Source organism: Nilaparvata lugens, chromosome 4, assembly GCF_014356525.2.
Source record: "Nilaparvata lugens isolate BPH chromosome 4, ASM1435652v1, whole genome shotgun sequence".
Lineage (NCBI taxonomy): Eukaryota > Metazoa > Arthropoda > Insecta > Hemiptera > Delphacidae > Nilaparvata > Nilaparvata lugens.
In genome coordinates, this window is record NC_052507.1 from 15,480,180 (window position 1) to 15,503,717 (window position 23,538).

The window sequence follows — 23,538 nt, forward strand, 5'->3', positions numbered from 1 at the left end:
ATTTTATTTTTTAAAGTTGAGTTTTCATAGCATAAATATGCATGCCAAATTTCAGATCAATGAAACATTTAGTTCTTGAGATAAAAATTCCAAAGTTAAAAAAACAAAATGGCAGCTATAAGGATAATCGCTGAGTTTTAGACACTTCAAATACGACATTTGTAGTCTCCTATCATCCAGGAACAATACCCTAGAATGTTCGACACTACTTCTGAAACACTCTGTATATAAGTTGATGGGGTGTAAGACCAATTAAATCACTATTATTATCAAGAATAACAATTATTATGTAATTTATTTTGAAGTATACAAAAATTATTTGGTCACATTCGCAACTATTTGAAAAGTTACAAAGATTCTCACAAATTAGGTTTGGAGAAAATTCTTCGCTGGACTGCCTTGACATCAGAGGGAAGCTGATTGTTGGCTTTGGTTGACTTTCCATTGAAGACTTCACATAATTTCCAACAGCTTATCAACATCAGCAGAAACGCTATCCAACACTCCGTGTCCTTTGAAAAATATGCAATTCATCTTTTGGTACTTATACTCTAGAATATTATTTACAATAGATAGGTAATTATTATAGACTCTTGGTAAAAAGTAAATTAGTTAGAGATACGCTTCAGTATTGTGTTATACAAGAAACGGCTATAATAGCTCAATAGGTACGAAAATTAAATAAATAGAACTGTTTTTAAAATGACTGATGATTTTCAGAAATTCTGGGTTTGAAGAATATTCTCCATTGCTGAGTAAAATTTTGAGAAAAGATAAACTCTGATGAACTTTAGTTTTTAATCAGTGGCGTAACGTGCTCCCCCGCGGCGCGGGGGGGGCCGGGCTAGGGCCCGGATAATATGTAGGCTAATATAGATTTTCTGATAAAATAAGATTACCCGGTCCAGGGGGGCCGGGTTAGGGCCCGAAATGATAATTATATATTGCATACTTTAAAAAGAAAAATTAAATAATAATGGAAGTAACTTTTGATAAAAAAGCAGAAGTTTTATTGTGGAAAATGACAGGTTTCATTCATTGTGTAAGAAGAAATATGCAATAGAACAATGTTATCAGTCTGGTTATAAATTAATATCAAGAGAATACAAGTAGAAAATAATGAATTAGGCAAGAAAGAAAAACAATCATTGTTCAAATCTACTCATCGTAATAATAATTACAGTTCCATTGACAGAGCTTCAATAATTGTGTGCTGGTAGTGAGCTTATTGAAAAATTAGAAATGTTGTTTGGTTAAAAATTATTAAAATCTATACATCCGGTGAGACAATCCAGACTGAGACTATTCAAACCACTTACTTATAGATAAGATTTACTTCTTTTCTCTCTGATTCAAACAAAGATTGTCAGAATGCTTCTAAAGTAGATCGTTATCTTCATTTATACTATCTTTAAGTAAGCATTGGAGGAAAGAAATTATTTTCCCATTGAATTCCTGAACATATATATCATATAGTGTGGGAGAAAGAACCAAGGTGCTACTTGTACCCAGAAAGCAGTGATTGCAAACATCAAATCAAATGTTTTTATAAATTATTATCTTTATTATTTTAATAATTCATGAAACTTAGAATTATCTGAAACCAGATACTACTTACTAACTCTAGTTCTAGCTCTAAAGGTTGGATTCTATATTTGTAGCTTAAAACATAATTCTTGACGTAGAATTCAATCGAGAACAAGTTTTATTTTTTCAACTAAGCTATGTAATTCACTCATGAAAGATGTACGCGTTCACATTAGAGTTTAATGCTTGTGATTAAGGGAGAAGGGGGCTGGAGAAAGGTGGTACGATTTTAGAGGAGGGACCCGGATTTTTTTTTGCGGGGGGGGCCGGTTTGAAAACGTTACGCCACTGTTTTTAATCAACAATATCTTACGATTGTCACCATTAAAAAGTATAATCCAAAATTCTTCTGGGCGTGATTGTGTGCTCTAAAACCTGAGACCAAGTAGAGCGCTCTATCTTATATAGATTTCCGGGTACATATGATAACAATGCTCCTTGTATTTTGAAAAACACCTCATTGTCCTCACATTGAGATTTCGCACATTGATATAAGTTCATGTTCTATCAGAATCACCCTTTTTAGAAGCACTTAATATCAGTAATATATATTGTTTAAAAACTAAAATTCATCAGAATTGATTTATTCTTGAAAAATTGTAACTCGTTACTCATTGAAGATAGAGAGCTCCGAATGATTTAATTTTATTCGAAATTTTAGGCGGGAGTGAATTTTTGTCCGATGACTGGATTTGACATAAATAGCTGAGAACTGGAAAATGAGCCGAAAACACGAGGTTTTTGGGGCACTCTGTATGCTATTTTGCATGGATAAATTGATTCTAGACTTCTCTTATGTATCCAAACAATATATAAAAAAATCAGAACTACAATTATATTGCAAGCACAATCCCTTTTCCATGTTTATATTGACTGGACTAAGAATGAATCTATTAGGTGGTTTCGGTTGACTTTCTATTGAAGATTATTCTATTGAGTTGATAATAATCAATCTTTCAACATCATTTATTCAATTTCACCACTCAATTTCGTCAACACTCTTTGTCCTTGAAAACATTGAATATGTCATCGGTTACAATAATACAGCATGAGATTAAGGATAGTAGCCTACTTTAATTTATTTATTTATCAGATTAAAACTGGGTTGATCAACTCTCATTCTCAAATAATGAATAGGCGCTACATCATGCAATCAGCCTATTCTTAATTCTTCAATTTTCACAATTTTAATCAGAAATTACGAAATGTACTCCTTGGTTCCAATACGCTATAGATAAGACCAAGTAGTGCATTAAAATGCTTCTTGAATTTACAATAAATGCAATGTACTGTTGTGAAAATTTAATTGAAGAAGAGTGAAAACAGTAGAAGAAAATGGAATTGTTACCTAGAACGCAATCAGTCATTTCGTGTTTCCATTCGCCATTGTCTTGGCAAATATTTTTAGAGATACTGAATTGGTCTGGAATGTGGCTGGATTTGCATTTTCTATCAGCCCTTGTTTTGGGCCGAATGTTCTCTTCACATGATACTGGTTCATTTTTGAGGTAACATTTGAACATCGAGTTTGGTAAACTCAAAGCCGGACAAAGCTCTGCAAATAATCAGAAATCTCTTGAGAAGGAGGGAGTCATTGATGTGTTACTATAGAAATATAGGTTTTAAGCTTTTATTATAGAAAAATCTATAGCTTTACAGCAAGTAACTTTTGAGATTCTTGAATTCATAATAAAATTCTATTAAGATTGGGTACCATTTTAATCCACTACCGTACTGCATAGCTATACCATATGGTTCTGCAAGACAATTATTGCTATTAAACCATACCGGTGACAACACGGCAGAATTACAGATGAAGGAATCTTCAAATAAATTTTGAGGTTCAACAATCTGAATATCTTCTTTGTAAATTGTTCAAATTTTATGTAGCTGTATACATATACCGTAGCTGTATGTCTACAGCTATGTATCAGCTATCAGATGATTTAATTACATCAGTTACGGTACGGTACCGTTACTTTTAATTCAGCATGATTATCGTTAGCACCCTTCCATCAAAAGTTTTGCTCCTTTTAAAATTGCTCGAAATTCTTCACACACCGGTATTAGGAAGGCCTATAATATTATTATTTCTAAATACGGTACATTCATCAAACTAAATGCAATTTTGATAAGAATAACTTCTCAGAATAACTGAGATTGGAGAAGAACGTTTTCCTAAGGTACGGTAGCCTATGAGGATTAAAAAATGGAAAGTATCCAAGTAAATAAGCATTGAAGAGTATTAGAAATTATATGGAGAGCAATAATTAAAACACTTTTTTCTATGTATTTCAACACGACATTCAGTCAAATACACAGACTGTGTATTTGACAATTTATTTGACTGCATGTCGTGTTGAAATACATAGAAAAAAGTGTGTTAGGTACCTACTATAGAAACATCGCAGCTCGGAATGGATGAAGAAACCATCATTACCGTACCAAAAATTAAAACTGTGAAAACCACGGATGCTCTCTACAAGTATAAACAACATTTTCTCTATACTTTTAATTCTCAATTCTCAGGTTTTCAGTAAAATAAGTTATGCCTACATCATTCACATATTTAAGACTATCCATTAACAACATCTCACAAATTTAAATTGAAAGGTATTCATATTAACCTACACATCCTACAGGGCAACCTACTTGCAATAAATTATGTTTATAGCGCTTAAATTACATGACTCATCAAACGTTTTTCTTCCCCTGACTTCCAATAATATAACATGATGAGTCTAATTTTATTAGAGACAGAATAAGATCAAATGACATGCAAAAGCACTTCTTTTACAAAGTTTATATTAATAAAACAATATAAAATCCATCAAAAAGTACAAGAAGGGTCGGAGGAAATTATTGGTGGGAACTTGGAATATGCAGGGATGGGCAAATAAGGCACTGGAGGTCACACAACAATCCCATAGAATGAACTTGGACGTACCGTACTGGTGACTAGCGAGATGAAGAAGAAGGGAAGTGGCTGAGAGGAGGTGGAAGGGACATTGCTGTTCTGGAGTGGGGTGGATAAGGACCAAAGAGCCAAAGCTGGAGTAGGTATACTTATTAGATAGCAACTGAAGAGGTTTATAAAATCTTGGAAACTCGGTTAATGAAAGAATTATTGAAGTTGAGCTAGAAATGTATGGTAGAGAAATAATCATTCTGGGAGTTTATGGTCCAACCAACGACAGTCAAGTGCAAGACAAAGATTTTTTTTTTGAATGATGAGGGTCAATGTGGAAGAAATGAAGGGCCGAAAGGAAATCATATTGGCAGGTGATCTCAATGGCAGAACTGGCAGAAGGATTGGAGATACAGTTGTGGGTTGTTTTGGAGAGGAGAGTATAAATGATAGTGGTGAGAGATTGATTGAGCTATATGTGAACTGCAGAGTTTGAGAGTGCTCAATGGATTCTATAGGCATCCACATATTTACATGGATACAAGAGACTCGGGGTCTCAAATCAATTATTGATTATATAATAATGAGGCAAAAAACAACAATACTGGTGAAAGATGTCCGGGTGAAAAGGGGTCCAGAATGCGGGTCTGATCACAGGATGGTTAATTGGTTATAGCCAAACTGGAGTTTCCCTGGAATGGCAACAGAAGGGAAAACAGGCAAGATGGTGAATCTAATGTTGAAGAAAGCAAAACTCCGGAAGCAAAACTGAGAAAATATCACCTTGAACTACTCCAGGAGGAGAGTATATAAGAGCGCTTTATCAGAGTAGGTTGGATCAAAGGTTGGAGGAATTTTCATTTGATAGTCCAGAGGACACCTACGACCACATAACGCAGAGTATTCAGCAAGCAGCATTTGAAGCTTTGGGAGAGAAAGATGAGAGGGTCCATAAATATAAAAACAATTTGAATTTATCAGACGGTACAAAACAAAAGATAAGGAGCAAGAAGATTCTGTATGAGAGGTGGCTGAATACAAAAAAATCCGGAAGACAGACGGAAGTATATGGATAATAATAGAGAGGTTAAGAGACTGATTGCAGGAGAGGTGAATACACATTGGGAGAATACATGTAGACAAATTGATCAATACCTGGGCGGGACAAGAAGTTCAGAGTCTTGGAAAGTATTAAAGAGTCTGCGAACTAATAGAAGGGAAAAGGTAGTGGTGTCACAGATTAAACCAGGAGAATGGGAGAAATATTATAAAAGGTTGCTGACAGAGGATAGAGAGAAATTTATGGGTGATCTGGAGGGATCAGTGGAGCAGGAATGGGAGGAGATTCCTTTGTTACAGGCGGATGTGAGAAAAGTGATAAAACACTTCTTGAAGAATAATGAATCACCAGGACCTGGAGGAATCAATCCAGAATTGATCAAGTACGGCTCAGAAAAGTTATTCAGAATCCTAACCGTGTTGTTCCACAGAGTGATGAATGGAGAAAGCATGCCAGCCAAATGGAAGGTTTCACACATGACATCAATTTACAAAAAAGGAAGTAGAAATAAATGTGAAAACTATAGGGGTATAGCGGTGCTACCAACAATAGCACAGATCTATGGAAAACTCTTGAAGATTAAGTTGGAGAAAGAGATAGATGGAAAGATTGGGGATGAACAAGCTGGTTTCTCAGTCGGTAAATCTTGTATTGACCATATATATACTTTCCAACAAATAATAGAGAAGAAAAGTGCAAAAAACCGTTCAGTACACCTGGCATTTGTGGATCTCCGAAAAGTGTATGATACCGTCCCCAGGAATAAGTTGTGGAAAGCAATGGAAAACCTCAAAATATCATCAAGTATTATAAGGGCCACAAAGGAACTCTACAAACAGAATCGAATTGGACTCAGAATTGGTAAAGCCATTACAGTACCATTTGAAACATCTAAAGGCCTACTTCAGGGCTGCAGTACCGAACGTCCCCAACTCTTTTCAAAATCTATTTGGAAGACACCTTGAGAGCATGGAAAAGGAAATGTCAGGGAATGGGAATACCTATGAGGGAGTAGCATCTGTTCACTAGACACCTAGACAAGACGGAGTACTTGCAAACAAATAGTGAAGTCACGCAGAATCTCAAAGTAGATGATGACGTTGAAATTAAAGGCACAGATAAATTTAAATACTTGGGTTATACTATTACGCAAAACGGGGGTACAGATGAAGAAATAAAGAGAAGGCTAGGGCAAACTAGAAGTTGTATAAGACAACTGCATCCCATAATCTGGAGTAAGAGTATCCACAGAAAGACCAAACAAATGATATTCCTTACAATAGTCAGAAGCATAATGACATATGGTGCAGAAGTATGGGTGACGAACAAGCGAAGTAGGGGTAAGATTCTGGCTGTGGAAATGGAGTGTGGGAGAAGGTGTTGCGGTGTCACCAGGTTGGATAGAGTACGGAATGAAGAGATTAGGAACAGAATGAAAGTTCAATCGGATATAATGAAGTTCATTGAGGACAAGAGACTGGTATGGTATGGGCACGCGAGAAGGGCTAGTGCAAGTAAGTGGATCGGAATTGTGACGAATTGGAGCCCATTGGGTAGATGGAAGCGAGGGAGGCCAAGGCGATCTTGGCGAGACGAGGTGGACGACGCCATGGAGGCTAGAAATCTCACTGATGGGGAGTGGAATGACCGACAAACATGGAAAATCCGACTAAAAGATGGAAGGCAGTGATTCACCGTAAAATCCTAATATATATATATATATATATATATATATAATATATATATATATATATATATATATATGTATCTTATAGCACCCTTCATTTTTAAAAAACTTTAAAGGGTGCTATAGGATTTTATATTGTTTTATTAATTTAAAAAGTAGCCCATGTTAATGAATGTTTTTATAAAGTTTATATTGTATTCACAGAGCGAATAATAATGAGTTGTAGACGTATTAATTAGTAATTAAAATATTCAAGTTGATCAAGTATGGTCAATAAACAGAAGGGTAATGTTTTTCAACTTTTGAGGATACAATCATACAATATTGGAGAAATCTCCAATGAAATATAGTTGAAGAAATACTTATGAAAATAATAAGCTACACTACGAAAATCTTATTTCATAAAACATTAATACTCACTAACGCACACGTTTCTGCGTGGGTACCATTTGCCATCATAGCAGACCATGTAATATTCGCCTTGGAAAGAGGTACTCTGTCTCTCTTTATCACTGCATTCAATGTGCACCACTGCTGCATTTCCATTCACTACTGAACTTGGAGGTAGAATCTGTTTGTCCTTGTCTGAATCAGATTTCTTCTGGAAATAGTTTGTGTTCGGTGCTGATGGTATCTGACAAAATGTTGTCTGTGATTGGTCAGATCTACAACAAATTCACATATTGCAATACATACAGGAATGCATACAATACGTACTATACAAATATCAAATATAGGAACCTATTTTATAAATATCCATTATGACTACTGAAGAACTAGGATGTTAAAGTTGAAAATCAAAATTCCACCGAAACCTGTTTTATGTCATGCCACTTCGATTTTCTACTACCGTGGAGGAAAAATAGTTATTTAAAAAAACTGAAGTGAATTAGTAAAAACATGAATACCAGATAGCCTACTACACTGATAAAAATGCTAAGCAAACTAATAAAATTTATATCACTCTATGGAAAAGCTATTTGAATAAAAATGTTGAAAACTTTAGTTGTATGGCATGAATATTATGTTATTATATACCCTAATTGCTCAAATCTGCTGCGCCATTTTAAATGTTGAAATACATTTTCTTCGCCATAAGCTACGGTATTCATTGAGATTCTTAATACATTAGTGGTACAGTTACTAGAGTGCAGAATGCAGAAACCATAACCCAATTTTTAATGTCGTGAAAACATATTGTCTGTCAATATCGTGATAAATGCTGTCAATATTTTATTAAGAGATGCATTAATTGAATATTTCTAAATTCAATTTAGAAATACGCTATTTCCACTAGGTTTAATACTTATATAAATATTATTTAGACTAAATGGAAACAAATATCTACTGAAATATGATTACAAATGTTACCTTATTTTTTGAAAATTTGCAGAAATTCAATACAAATTTAAATGAAAAAATAATATGAATGAGTTCATAAGTAGAAGCAGTAGCTCATGAGTAGGCCTAATCACTCAATAAGTACAGTACAGGCTTTCTTAAATACTATAAGATATTAATTATACCATCATCAAATGGCAAGTGGTAAGAAATATTATTGAATATTATTGTTCTACTTACTTTATTAAATCTTTAACCTGTATTTTATGATAAGCTGCTTGCATAGATCCTGTACATAGCACATCTGTAAATGTCAATGACACGCTATTAATTGATTGATTTTCTTAAAATTATCTCCTGTAGTAAAAATGAGTAGGCCTACCATACATATAATCAGTACCCCCACTTTTCAATATTATCTTACCTGGAAATAATATTAGAATAGCGGGAAAATATCCACATAATCTACTCATAATTGGTATGTGCAAATTTCATTCACAGGATATAGTTGATCAAATTCATCAGATAAAGGGGACTCAATTGAAACTCCGGGGAAAAGCGTTTTATTCACAACAAACAAGACTGTAGTTATTTGTGGTACCGTACAAGCAAAGCTGGTAAAACAACATTATAAAAATAATTTAAAATTAAAGAGATGTTTACAATTTGTAGCTTTTATTGCGGCATGATATCAAACCTTCAGGAAATAGATCTGGCAGCTCGGTTAGCCACTTCCTTGGGGAAGCATAAAAATACTGTAATTTCTGTTGGTCAAAAAACTTACAACGCATTATAAGTTAAGAAAAAAATTGATACCTTCCTACTTCTTTCTATTTAATCAAGAGTAACATTTTTTTAATCAACTTATTCTAGTATCCTGACAATAATAGTACGGTAACAACAATATTTTTTATCACGATGTAGAAATAGCCAAGTCAACTAATAAACACTATATAGACCTAATAATCTTTAATCTGTATGCACCATACCCTACCTAATTAACTTAATCGTATTTTTAAGCTGCACAATAATTCACTGAATGAAGTAATAGTTGTCGATACGCTTCTGAATGCATCGAAAGGAACGTATTGTTTCCTTCGTCTCTAAAAATCTTAGTGCTAGTTGCACAAAAGCCGGTTAAATTTAAACCTTGATTAATTTTACGAGAGCCAATCAAAAGCCGTCTTTTCTAGATTGTAACTCTGGTTTTCCAGAGGCATTAGCCCATGCAGACTATTTTAAAAAAATGATTTAGCTTAAATTAGTGTATATGTTTTTGTTTTGTGGTTATTTTGTTGTTGTTGTTTTTTGTTTTGAATCTTTCCTTGGTACATACGATTTTTATATTTTAAATTGCATTTTTTAGAAATACATTTATTTTTGTCTGTCTAACTAATAATGACAAATTATTCATTTGCCGTAAAAATGCCTTTTCGGGAAAAAAATAGATGAACAAATTTTCAAATCAGTATTATTCTTTAATTCAAAATAATTTTTCATTAGTTGTAGCAGTGAAAACTGAATAATTAAACTGAAAAGTACGACAATTTAAATCTAGCGCGTTTACCTTAATATCGAGCATTGTTCTTTAGTCGATGTAGCTCCAAAGACGATTATCGACTTTGATTTCGAGATGAAAACTTTAACATAACATAACCTCATAAAAACTGAACCTCTGCCTCTTCAGTGTTTACAGTATTTTGTTTTTGATAAGTTGAAGATGGCTCCTGTAATGCAACGCGTTGTGTAAGTATGAATTGATAAAATTTATTTACCAATTAATGTATTCATTACTTTCTCAAATAATCTCGTATGTATTACCTACATTTTGTTATTATACGAGGTACGGTATAGAACCACGTGTTACTATCAGAAATAACCCAACTACCCACCTAACCTTGATTATATTTAATCCAAAATTTTACTTAAAAATTTGCTATTTGAGAATAAAGCATAATATAATAAATAATTCAATTACTGATTAGAATAATGCCCATGTTTATTGTTCTAAACTTGAGTAGCAAGTTGCAAACTATGTTGCCATGTCTGTCTCATTACTTGATTTTTACTTATTTTTGTAGTGAAATATTGTTGGGGATGGTTTCTTATTTATCTTGATTTAATCAAAAGTTCCTATAAATTTGGCAATTTTGGCTAAAGCCTAACATACCGCATAGACAACCTATAACCCTATAATGTACGATTTAATAAATGGAATAGGCCTACATTTCAATACTTTCTATCGACGCTCTTTGTAAAGATCAGATTTAGAAAATTTGGAATTAACACTTTGCTGGGAAAAAACCTTTCTTGTCCATTTTAAAAAAATGGGTTGTAGAAGGCCTACATTCATTTTACGGTGTAAGTGCACGTCCAGTGCCAACATACCTATTATCAAATTTTTGGTTGGGATCGATTAAGTATGTTTTTTTGAGCACAAAATCACAAAAATTAAACGGCGCTCACTATTGTTTTTTAAATAAAGTAAGTTCAAAGTAGCACAATTTTACGTGCATTTAACCTATGAGTAGCAGCCATTTTGATTATTTAAATCATCAAACTATGATTTGTTATTTTATGTTGAGTCCATAAGGTGGGCATAAAAACCCCCAGGGACACGTCATGAGAAAACAAACAGAAACAAGTAGGCCAGTCGACCTACTAGTCCAAAAGAAAAACAAATAAAAGCAAGCTGAGGAAAGAAATTAATTAAAAATAGGCGCTTACCAAGTTGCTGTCCAACATGAAAAACTCACGGAGTGAGTACAAAGGATTATCCAACAATAAGTCTCTCAGGACCCTCCGAAATTTTCCGGCAGGCAGATTCCTAGCCATCACCTGCAGCTTGTTGAAGAGCCTGACAGATAGGTGGCCATAGCTCGATCGTGTCCTGCTCAGTCTTTGGTAGGGCTCGTCCAGCCTCTGTCTCCCTCTAGTCTCATGTGAGTGAAAATTCTGCCTTGTTACAAGCTCCCCCACATTTGCATGTGTTCTGCAGAGGGTCTGAAGTACATAGAGGGAGAAGACTGTGAGGATTCTCTCTCTCACAAAGAGGGGACGACAATGGGCAAGACGCTCAGCACCACAAAGGATCCTCAGGGCCCTCTTCTGAATGAGTAACACTCGTGAAACATCTGTGTCTCCACCTCAAAGCGTGAGGCCATACAGGACAATGCTCTGGAAAAAACAGAAATAGCAGACCTTAAGATAAGAAGCAGGAATACAGGATTTCAATTTCCTGAGCAGGAAAACCACTCTGCTCAGCCTGCAACAGACAGCCTCAATGTGGTCAGCCCAAGAGAGCTTTCTATCTAGAACGAACCCAAGCAGCTTCACCGGGAAAAAATCATACTCATCCCCATTTCTGAGGCTGAATATGATTGACTGCGTTTTATCATCGTTGAGAAGAAAGAGGTTTGCAGAAAACCAGTCCGTAGCAAACAACCTGGTCTCCAACATCTCGGCCCTCAGTACATCAACTCCATGACCATGATCGTAAAAAGTGGTGTCGTCTGCATAGCAAACAACACTTCTGCCATCCATGCAAGCTACATCGTTTACTGAAATCAAAAACAGAAGTGGCCCCAGGACAGAGCCCTGAGGCACACCACAGTTGACACAGTTTCTTATACCAGACAACACACCATTAGCCAGTACAGCCTGCCTGCGGCCCCCCAGGTAGGATTGAATCAATCTAAGAGGGGATCCACTGACCCCATAGTGCTTGAGTTTTTTCAGAAGGATTGCATGATCAAGCGTGTCAAAAGCCTTGCTGAGGTCACATAATGTGAGCTCAGCAAGCTCACGCCTATCAAAGCACTCATAAATTTTACGCAGAAGGAAATCGACAGCATCAGCAGTCGATCTTCCTTTTCTAAAACCAAACTGGGTGGCCGCAAACAAGCTGCACTGTTCACAATATTCAAGGAGCTGCTCCGCAATCACTATTCCTAATCTGAGTTTTCCCAACCTAAGCTTTCCTAACCTTAGCTACTTATAGGTTAAATGCATGTAAAGTTCTGCTACTTTGAACTTAGTTTTTTTTTTAAAACAATAGTGAGCGCCGTTTAATTTTTTTGATTTTGTGCTCAAAATAACATACTAAATCGATCCCAACCAAAAATGTGATGACAGGTATGTTGGCACTGGACGTGCATTTCAGCCCATTTTACTTCAATAGATGCCAGTTTAAAGATAAAACTCAACTCAATATTTTAAAACCTATCCTTCACACAGAAAAGGATAGGTTACGTTTCTATTTCTTAGCAATCCTCTTCAAAATAATTTTTCATTAGTTGTAGCAGTGAAAACTGAATAATTAAACTGAAAAGTACGACAATTTAAATCTAGCGCGTTTACTTTAATATCGAGCATTGTTCTTTAGTCGATGTAGCTCCAAAGACGATTATCGACTTTGATTTCGAGATGAAAACTAACAACTTAACATAACATAACCTCATAAAAACTGAACCTCTGCCTCTTCAGTGTTTACTGTGTACAGTATTTTGTTTTGATAAGTTGAAGATGGCTCCTGTAATGCAACGCGTTGTGTAAGTATGAATTGATAAAATTTATTTACCAATTAATGTATTCAAATAATCTCGTATGTATTACCTACATTTTGTTATTATACGAGGTACGGTATAGAACCACGTGTTACTATCAGAAATAACCCAACTACCCACCTAACCTTGATTATATTTAATCCAAAATTCTACTTAAAAATTTGCTATTATAGGATAAAGCATAATTTAATAAATAATTCAATTACTGATTTGAATAATGCCCATGTTTAGTATTCTAAACTTAAGTAGCAAGTTGCAAGCTATGTTGCCATGTATGTCTCATTACTTGATTTTTACTTATTTTTGTAGTGAAAAATTGTTGGGAACGGTTCCTTATTTATCTTGATTTAATCAAAATTCCCTATCAATTTGGTAATTTTGGCTAAAGCCTATCAAAGCGCATAGACAACCTATAACCCTATAATGTTCAATTAAATAAATGAAATAGGCCTACCTATCAAACATTTCTATAAACGCTCTTTGTAAAGATGAGTTTTGGAAAAATTCGAATTAACACTTTGCTTGGAGAAAAACCTTTCTTGTCTATTAAAAAAAAATTGATTGTATAGGGCCTATATTCATTTTACTTAATAGATGCCAGTTTAAAGATGAAACTCAACTCAATATTTTAAAACCTATCCTTCACACATAAAAGGTTAGGTTACGTTTCTATTGCGTAGCAATCCTCTTCAGTGACATGGTATTTGTAAAATCATAAACAATAATGCTGTATGAAGATATTATTTTTAATGCTCTTCAATTTTACTTTCCATTACAAACTCCATGTTAATTATTCAAGTATTGAAAAGTGATTATTGTTAACATAAAGTTCTCCTGCTAGAGAACATCTCGTGATAGGACATCTTCAGCAACAAGTAGCAATGTAAAAATGTTATAACTTATGGTAAACTTTGTGTTGGGTAAGGTTAGCATTCTGTAGTTAGTCGCTTGTAAAAATGAACAATGTCAATAATTTATCTAGTAGGTACTATGAATTATTACAGGTCGATTCCATAAGCTTATCATAACTTCTGAGTACTTAATAAGCCATATTAATAAGCTTATCACAAATTAAAAATCTTTGTAAGTACTAAAATAATAAACCTTATTTCGGATCACTTTCTCACAGATTAGTAGAAAAACTAAACTTGATATAACAAAACTGTACTCACAGTAACTTCTACCATATCGACGTTTAAGGCTTTAGATTTCTGCTCAAACTACTGATTGAATAAAAATAAAAAAATTGAATAATCAAATACCTAAATTAGTTTTTTATTACAATAATCTTACCTTCAACAAATATCCACTGAATTAGTTATTCATTACCAAGCAATCTTTGTTTACAGATTCTTTTGAAGATCACAACGATAATATCTTTTGTCTCGCATATCCCACAATGGAACATGCTCTTGAATCAAACTTATCAACTTTTCATTGTCCATAGTTACAACTTTATAAAACAGAACAACTTCAAAATCTAAAACAAACAAGCCTGTGAAACAAATTTAGGTTAGGAACACTTTGTTGTCTCAGCTCGACTAGTTAGTTCGGCCGGATAGAGCCGGAAAATCCCATTCAATTCGGATCGAAAAATTGATCGCCGGAGACAGCAACGGAGACGTATGAACCTGTTGCAATGGACGAGCATATGCACGACCGTATGAACCTGTTGCAATGGACGAGCATCTATTCCTTTCTTTGTTGGGGGTCGTTCGGTCGCGTTCGGTAGTTTTCGGCCGATGCTAGTTCGGACGAAAACGGTTCTAGTGGACGGCCCACCTCCAGCACACCCCATCATAAACCCTGTTTTTTGTATTTTTTTTTAAATTTTAATTTGATTGTATTGTTTAGTATTTTAATTTATTTTGTGTATCTTGTGTTGATTTGAATAAATTATTGATTATTGAATTCCTCAACATAATTTTTGAAAATGTCAGAATTGATTTCAAATCAGCATACATGCAGCATCACTTATAAACTTTAATAATATATATTATGTGCATGTCATCTGCTCTCTAACACCGAACCAAACTCAGCAAAATATTTCTTCTGAACCATTTCAAATCTATCTAAATGTCAAATCTATTGAGACATCGATCTTTGAAACTAATTATATAATGTTAGGACGGTCAGTTGAAACTTAAACTCATGTCAAGATGATTACTTTAGAATTATTGTGCTTGAAACCTCTTGATAATATTTTGCTCATCATAACAAAACTTTTTTGTTCTACAGCAAACCAACCACAAGACGAGGTAAAAGAATTTTACAAAATAAGCAGCCAAAACTGATAGAAAATGTGAAGCAGACGTTGTTTATAAAGGGAAAAAGTACAAGTGACATAGCTCGTAATTGTTTAAAAGACCTGGTGAGTAGAATTATTGTACTATCATTGTTAGTCACTTCCACAAGGTTTTGAATAGTCTTGGAAACTTGAATAGTTTTAAAATACTGTTAAATTGAAAAGTCCAAGGCTGGGCGTACACCGGTTAGTCAAGGTAAGATTAGTCACGTTTAGTCATAATACTTCACTTAGTTGCTTATGAATCATGTCTAATTGCAATGACTAATCAGTGTGAGTTGCGTCACAAGCAGCTACGTGATGTATTGTGACTAAACGTGATCATGTCTCTGACTAACTGGTGTGCGCCTAGCCTTATACCGTATTACCCCTTTATTTTAGATGTAAATCGAATTTTATGTCCACAGAATCATGCAATTGGCTATGAACCGTAATGAAAATTTTGAAGATACATTACCACTACAAAATACGATTATGTAGACTAGAAAATTGAAATATTCACATATTTTGTCGCATCAATTCTTTTAAACGAGAAAGTTGAGTGCAGTCTGGCGTTATTGGTAGCGAAGCCCCACTTATCAATCTTCGTAGAAACATCTCGACATATGATGAGTACCTAATAAATTGAGTTATTTATCAAAACAAAAGACTGCGATGAGCGCTGAAAGATTAAGCCGACCCTCCTACTACTCACACACACAAGCGCAGTCTCCTTTTGTGTGTATGGGTAAAGGGAGGGTCTGTCTACCTGTATACTAAGTAGTATAAATAGTATATCAATGGCGCAGGTAGGCCGGGCGTGTGTGCCTGCGCGTGGAGGATCGAGGGTCGGCTAAATCTTCCAGCGCTCATCGCAGTCTGGACAGAGTATAAGGAATTCGTCCCTTAGAATATTATATATATATATACAGAATGTTTACGAATTCACTACCAAAATTTTAAATGGCCGCAATTTTGTTTTATGATTTTGAAAAATTATCATTTTTTTTGTAGCTTTGTCTTGTTGTTGTAAATGATTGTGCAAAGTTTCAATTTCGTATGTTCAATTATTATTTAGAAAAAAAATAAGTGAAAAAAGCAAAATGGCCGCTGTGTGAGTAACTGAAGACTTCCGGACAATTTAAATATGATATTTAGATATGTTTCTTACCCAGGAATAATGCCCTAGAGTATTGGTAGGGAGTTCGTTAACACCCTGTATAAAAGAACTTTATCAAAACAATTAGAAGTTATTACATCACAGAAAATAACTTTCTTTTGTAACATTAATTTTCATTTGAAATAAATTTATTCAGGGTTCACCGAAGCCATCAGCCTAGTTGACAAATTTCATTTCAGACCTGCATTTTCATCGCCTCTACTTATGTAACTACTCGATTATTTTCAGCATATTCTAAAGAAACCAGAAGCTGTTCAGCTGAATCAGAAAAATGACATTCTTCCATTTGAAGACGTGACGCCGATTGAAAGATTTGGGAAGAAGCATGACGCCTCGCTATTTGCGTTTGCATCACATAATAAGAAGAGACCGAATAATATTGTTCTAGGTAAGTGGTTACTTATCGATGGAAATAGGAAAGTAAATACTGAGTGTTTCTAAATGCTGCACATTGACATACCCAATCAATTATTGCGATCGGAATTTTAATAAGAATTATATATCTCAGATATTTGATCTTTGTGGTTAGTTTAGTCACTATAGTTCAAGCATATTGGTGCTTGCAATAATTATTGTAGTTTTGATTTTTTAAATAGAATATTGTTTGAATGCATAAGAGAAGTCCAGAACCAATTTTTTCATGCAAAATTTCCTTGTGCTAAATACAGAGTGGCCCAATAACCTCGTATTTTAGGTTCATTTTCAAGTTTTCAGCTAGGCCTATCTATGTCCGCCAAATCCAGTCATCGGACAGAAAAATACGCTCCCGTCTTTTTTTAGATTATAAAATGTCGATTACAATGTCGGAGCTCTCTATATTTAATGAGTACTGAGTTACAATTTTTATAAATGAGTAAAATCCCAATAAAAAGTTGATTTTGATGAATTTTAGTATTTTATCAACAATATCTTCCGATTGTCATCATACAAATGTATAATTCGAAATCCCTCTGGGCGTAATTCTGTGCTCTTCAATCTGAGACCAGGTAGAGTGCTCTATCTCATATGTATTATATGTTTATATTGTATTGAAAAACACATCATTTTTAGCTTCAACCATAATCACTAACTTCATTGTCCTCACATTGAGATTTCGCACAATGATATAGGTTGATAAAATCATGTTCTATGAGAATCACTCGTAGCATGCACTTTATTTCAGTATTTCCTAGTGGAGAGGCGCGCATAAGGAGACCTCAAGGATCAACATTTCAAACACTCATAACTTTTGACACAATGTTTGGATCTCCTCGTACTTCAGCTCATTTTTCTCGGCTCGTCAAGGCGGTTCAAAATCATGTATTTTAAGTCAAATTTGATCGAAGAATGGGAAATTTATCGTTAGGTGTAATTCAACCCATATTTCCTTACACAAGAAATAGCCAATTTGTATACTCAGTTGCCCGTTATTACTGTATAAAACATGTACTTAATCTTAAATCTTTGACACAATGATGGGACCTCCTCGTACTACAGATACAGAAGTTGATTAGCCTTGACTACATTCAACAATCTCCCATTTTTCATTATTTCAACTATCATTTCATTTTTAATTTGTAACCCTGGCTGCATTCAACAATCTTTCAACTTTCAGTAATTTAACAATCGTTTAGTATGAAGTAAAGACTAACCACTAATGACAGGACATGCATGATAAACATGTGTGTACTCATATGTCATCATATACATTGTATTACCACAGCGAAAGGCTTCAAACTATTTTTTTTTTTTTTTTTGAGATTAGGTTTTAGAGTCTAATAGTATCTATTTGATTCAACATTTTTGTTCGTTTATCTGAGTATTGAAAAGCGTAAATTGTATTTTGAATAGTGAAAGTGACATAACCAACATTTTGATTTGGACAGTATAGTATAAATTGGAAATGGGACAGTTTTGGGCATGAACCTGTTGTTCCTTTCCTTATGTTAAGTACACAATGTGATAAATAAATAAATTACTTTGATTACTGTATATAGAGAGGTTTTATTGATTACTGTATATATTACTGATTACTGTATATAGAGAGGAGTATGTCCTCATGTTCAAAGTTGATGATACCGGTAAAAATATACTTGAGGAGTTGTGAGTTTTAATGTAACTATAATTTATCTTCAATATTATATGGATGATGTATATAGTTAGAAGTATGTCCTCATGTTTTAAAACTAAATATAAAATATACAATATAAAACTATATATATTTAAACTAAAATATATTTTAGGAGTTGAAAATGAGTTTTAATGTAACTATGATCAATATTATTTAGATGTGTATAGACAGATAGGAGCATGTCCTCATGTTCACTGTTGATGACATTGGTGAAAAAATATACTTGAGGATATACAAGTGAGCTTTAATGAACTGTCATCAATGTTACTTTGTTGATATATGTTATATGTTTGCTGAATGTTTGTTTCTACACAAAAAGTGCAAGTTCATATCTGACCATCATACTGTTATTCACTATTACAAATAATTCACTTTATTCCAATACAAATAAAATATGAAATTCTTTTGTATGATTCAAGAGCAAGTTCAATATTTTAATCGGAAAGTGATAGACTGTATTGTGACCTAAATGTTTGTAATATTTGAGACAAAATTAATAAATAGAAGAAATTTTGGGCTGTAGCCTCTTTTTTTCTTTTCTGACTATTGCATTTGTTTGCTACAAATGAATAGGCAATTTTTTCGTGTTGGAAAATAGGGGTTTTACACTCGGGAATAAATGCTCCATATTTGCATCAAAGTTGACTTATGATTGACGAGCTGAGTTATCTGTTATAGTATGCGAATATCCAAACACCTTTTCAATTGTTATAGGGTCCTTGAGACAAGAATAGTTTTTTCTTTCCTACAGCTGAATTTGGTAGAAATGACAAAAATTTGGAAATTTTCAAAATTTTGGTGTTTGAAAATTAATGAAGTCAATCTTCATTTTTGAAGAAAATTGATGATGCGACAATTTTTTCAGAATCTTGTTGAAAAAGTCTGGCAAAAAAGCGCCTCGCGTCGAATTGGAAGAAATTGGACCATCGATTGATTTCAAATTGAGGAGAACCAAACTGGCCTCTGATGACCTATTCAACAGGTCATGCAAACAGCCCAAGCAAGTCAAGGTAAGCTCATCTCAACTCATCTTCAATATTCTATTTAATACTCTGTACGTTATTTCGATCCAATATTGAGTACATTCTGGGTGGACCAGATCCACTGCCCCTGGTGCACCGAGGCAGACAAACCGCGTTCCATGTGAGCTTTTGACAGTTCATAAACCGGTCGCTATCTTTGATTACCCTGCACCGGTGCAGAATTCATGAACCGATCGGAAACATATGATCCACAAAAGACTAATCGGAACCGGAGAGCTCCTATTGGTCGAAAGTTTGAGCGTCTGCTGCTGTCATATGAACATCTGAAGTGAACAGTTGACACTCACCAGAAAGGTAAAAGTTAAAATGGAGGATCAAAGCAAATACGAGGTACTTAGTAATTTATTCTTTGCCAATACACTGTTGTATAAAATAGAAACTGTTGTCAAAATAGAAACTTTGAAGCCCCAAATTAAAAACTTATTGATATTATGAGCTAATTGACCGAGCGAAGTGAGGTCTAAGAATCAAGTCGACGGTTTGGCATTTATCTTAATGTTTAAATGTTTATATGTTGCGCATTTACTGCGAAACGCGGTAATAGATTTTCATGAAATTTGACAGGATGTTCCTTTTTTAATTGCGCGTCGACGTATATACAAGGTTTTTTTGGAAATTTTGCATTTCAAGGATAATATAAAAGGAAAAAGGAGCCTCCTTCATACGCCAATATTGGAGTAAAAATCAGACTATAGAATTATTCATCATAAATCAGCTGACAAGTGATTACACAGATGTGTGGAGAAGCCAGTCTATTGCTGTATTTCCATAAGGTCTATAGTTTCAATCAGGTACTTTTTGATGAGAATACAGCGTGAGGTCTACTGTTCACAGAACTACTAGTATAATATTAGTCTGTATATAATTATTATATTTTCCATCATTTAATTGTTATTCTCATTCCAAGTCTTGAATAGTTTCTAATTTGACAAGTAAATGGTTTCGTAAAACATCATCCAGTGTTTGTGTTTTTTAAGACAACCTACTTTTGTGTGAAACCAAACAAGATCCAGTGTTTACACAGAATAATATAGATTTCAAAAGTGCGCGTCAAACTGCATGTATCGGTTCATGTCAACCATCCCATGGGAACACTAGCGGTGCACCGTAAATAGGTGGTTTGGCAGCCATTTTGTGGTGCACCAGGGGCAGTGGATTCGGTCCACCCAGAACGTACTCATTGATCTGTAGATTCGTAAGAGTACGAACGAAACGGTCATGATAATTATGTAGATTTCAGCTCGTCAACGACCTTTTATATCTGTATAAATGACTCTAAATTGTTTTCATCATTGCTCAGCTGTTTAGTGGCATCGATCTTCACCGCTACTTACTCGTTTTGTTAGCACCTTATAAAAGAACGCTAGCGAGCTGAAATCTTTATATCGACCATACCGTTTTGTTCGCACCCTTAGGAGGTGCAGCAGTTAAGTTTATAGATTATAGGACATGAACAATCCAAACAAGATGTACATTTTAAATTAGTTTTGCTATTCCAATTCCAATACCAAATAATACTGGCTTGCTTTTTAGTCTCTTGTTATCATCATGAACTATGGGCATGAATAGACGATTTTGCTTCCATAGTAATCATAATCTGACTTCAATCTTTGCTGATGTTTGAAATTGTCTATGGCGTATTGGCAAGGATATATTAATATGTATATTATACAATATATTTGTCCTATATCCTCGTCACGCTACTAAACCATTAAAAAAATATCGAATTGTTTTGGTTATTGAAAACAAAACTTCATTTATCTATACTTATGTTTTGGAAGATTTTTAATGTTTAAAAAAATAAATAAATACCTTGTTCTCTCAGTATACTTATAGGAACTAAATGAATACTGTTTAAATGTCATATTATTACTTAGTCAATATAGACCTCTAACTTAACTGTATTTTAATAATAATTTTGTCTTTTTCAGCCGCATAAGACAAAGAACATAAACTACGACAAATTTGGTACGAGAATGGGCAGGATTCACATTACAAAACAGGATGTCAATAAATTACAAACTAGAAAGATGAAGGGTCTCAAGAAGACGGTTGCAGAAAAGAAACAGCAACGTGAGCAGCGAGTGAAAAGTAAAGGCTCTCCAATTGTAAAAACGTAAAATAAATGTTCTGTAAATTCAGTTTGTTCGTATGGTTCTTTAATGACGTCAAAAATACCTAAGATCTAAATCAAACATAGCGTGAACAATACCGTTTTCTTTTCTTTTATGTACCGTATTGATCAGTAGGCTTCTTGAAAATCCAGAATCATCCCTGAAATTTTAGAAAAAATCTTCACTGATGTTCAGACGACGAATTCCCAAAATTTTAATCCTGATTGGTCAAGTAGGTTTTGGAACATAATTGATTGATTGATTTAATTTTCTATTTTCATGAAATGTTTATTAATAATTATCAAGCTTTCAAGACCTCTTTGAAATTCGTGGTCTACATTGAAACCATGATAATTACCATCGAATGAGAAATGATTTGAATACTGCTCTTAAAAAAGACTTTCTGGGAGGGGGTAGACATGAAAACTACAAATATTTATAATAATACACAAATTTATTTTTCCAGTAGAATTGAAAGAGAAACTGATTTTGAACTCTTTTACTTTCAATTTTTTATCGTCATATATCAACATGATCATCATGGAGAACAGAAGACAATAAATTCATGAATAGATACAAATACAATATAATTATATTTACAATCAGATACATGCCACATTTCCTCAGGGAGATGACAGTGCATTAACATTATTTCATCTATTTCAGAGAGGTGGTTTAGCTTTGCCGAAGGATTGGGTAGGTACTGAATATTATACTGTACTGACAATGTTCAACTAGATTTATGTAATAATGAAGTCTGAAACTGTTTCTATTACTGCAGTTTACTACTGATGAACTCATTCCATTTATCTATGTTATCAATGTTATAATACAACATTAAAATAATTCAGAAAACAAACGCATCATTGCATTGATTCTGAATAAAAACAAAAATAACATAATACCAATTATAATTATTGTTCTGGTACAATATGTCACAAAAATAGTTTAGTTCTATTTAAAAAAATCAAGTTTATACAATTCATAAGGGAAATTAAGCAAGATTAACAGGAAGCCATGTTATCAAGAAAATGGAATGTTATGCTCAACAAGTTTTGGCTTCTTTCAAACATCAGTAAAACTATTGTATGAAAGCTTAAAAAAATTATCAGAGCTCTATGAATAATGAAATCATGAACAGAAGTGAAAAACAATACAGTAGCTGGAGAGGGAAACCATTTTTACAATCAGATCTTTACAAGAGATAGATGTAATAAAAAAATTGTGCTGAGTTCAGTAATGGACAAGTCAAACGACATTTAAATCACTTACTATCATTTGATCAATGCTACAATGTCAATTGCTACTCACTTAAGCGAAATTTTAGAGAGCAATATAGGTATCAAATTTGTTGTAACTATGAAATAACTTTTTTGAAAACATATACACAAATTTTCAATTCTAAATAAAATTACTATACAACTATAATTCCTTCAAACATTTTATTAAAGCTTTTCAACTGTACAGTTTCAAATAATTGATTATGGATATTCCTTTCTTCGAAGAAAATAATACAAATAACTGTGTTATCAGGGTATTATTTTCGTCGTTGATAAACAAACCATAATAATACAATATGTACATACTTTATAAATAATACCGATTTAGCCATTATGTTATGAACTTCCAAGACTTGGAACTTAGTTCTTTGTGTAGTAA

The 23,538-nt window shown here is 33.8% G+C and overlaps 2 protein-coding genes across 4 annotated transcripts; one reads left to right on the forward strand and one right to left on the reverse strand.

Moving 5' to 3' along the window:
• Positions 1–266: 266 nt before the first annotated feature.
• Positions 267–11,363, reverse strand: LOC111045032. Of its 3 annotated transcripts, none has more exons than XM_039426750.1 (5): positions 11,311–11,363; positions 8,824–8,887; positions 7,663–7,907; positions 2,936–3,142; positions 267–512 (listed from the first exon to the last, which is right to left on the reverse strand). In XM_039426750.1, the coding sequence occupies exons 2-5, from the start codon at positions 8,865–8,867 to the stop codon at positions 454–456; spliced, it is 555 nt and encodes a 184-aa protein (XP_039282684.1). In that variant the 5' UTR covers positions 8,868–8,887; positions 11,311–11,363; the 3' UTR covers positions 267–453. The 3 variants fall into 3 exon arrangements, with proteins under 3 accessions (XP_039282684.1, XP_022186028.2, XP_039282685.1); XM_022330336.2 differs by lacking the exon at positions 11,311–11,363 and adding an exon at positions 9,008–9,545; XM_039426751.1 differs by lacking the exons at positions 8,824–8,887; positions 11,311–11,363 and adding an exon at positions 9,008–9,547.
• Positions 10,207–21,907, forward strand: LOC111045031 (ribosome production factor 2 homolog). The gene is made up of 5 exons (XM_039425691.1): positions 10,207–10,329; positions 15,387–15,519; positions 16,841–17,032; positions 19,571–19,732; positions 21,697–21,907. The coding sequence occupies exons 1-5, from the start codon at positions 10,304–10,306 to the stop codon at positions 21,883–21,885; spliced, it is 702 nt and encodes a 233-aa protein (XP_039281625.1). The 5' UTR covers positions 10,207–10,303; the 3' UTR covers positions 21,886–21,907.
• The last annotated feature ends 1,631 nt before the right edge of the window (positions 21,908–23,538 follow it).

What these genes read in the sequence shown, in the direction of transcription:
- LOC111045031 (XM_039425691.1), top strand. Translation starts at nt 10,304, where the DNA reads ATGGCTCCTGTAATGCAACGCGTTGT. An exon ending in CCTGTAATGCAACGCGTTGT is followed by an intron (nt 10,330 to 15,386) that starts GTAAGTATGAAT and finishes TTTGTTCTACAG; the next exon opens with CAAACCAACCACAAGACGAG. An exon ending in TTATCGATGGAAATAGGAAA is followed by an intron (nt 17,033 to 19,570) that starts GTAAATACTGAG and finishes GAAAATTGATGA; the next exon opens with TGCGACAATTTTTTCAGAAT.
- LOC111045032 (XM_022330336.2), bottom strand. Translation starts at nt 9,056, where the DNA reads ATGAGTAGATTATGTGGATATTTTCCCGCTATTCTAATATTATTTCCA. An exon ending in ACGCAGAAACGTGTGCGTTA is followed by an intron (nt 3,143 to 7,662) that starts GTGAGTATTAAT and finishes GATTATTTGCAG; the next exon opens with AGCTTTGTCCGGCTTTGAGT. An exon ending in AATGACTGATTGCGTTCTAG is followed by an intron (nt 513 to 2,935) that starts GTAACAATTCCA and finishes TATTTTTCAAAG; the next exon opens with GACACGGAGTGTTGGATAGC.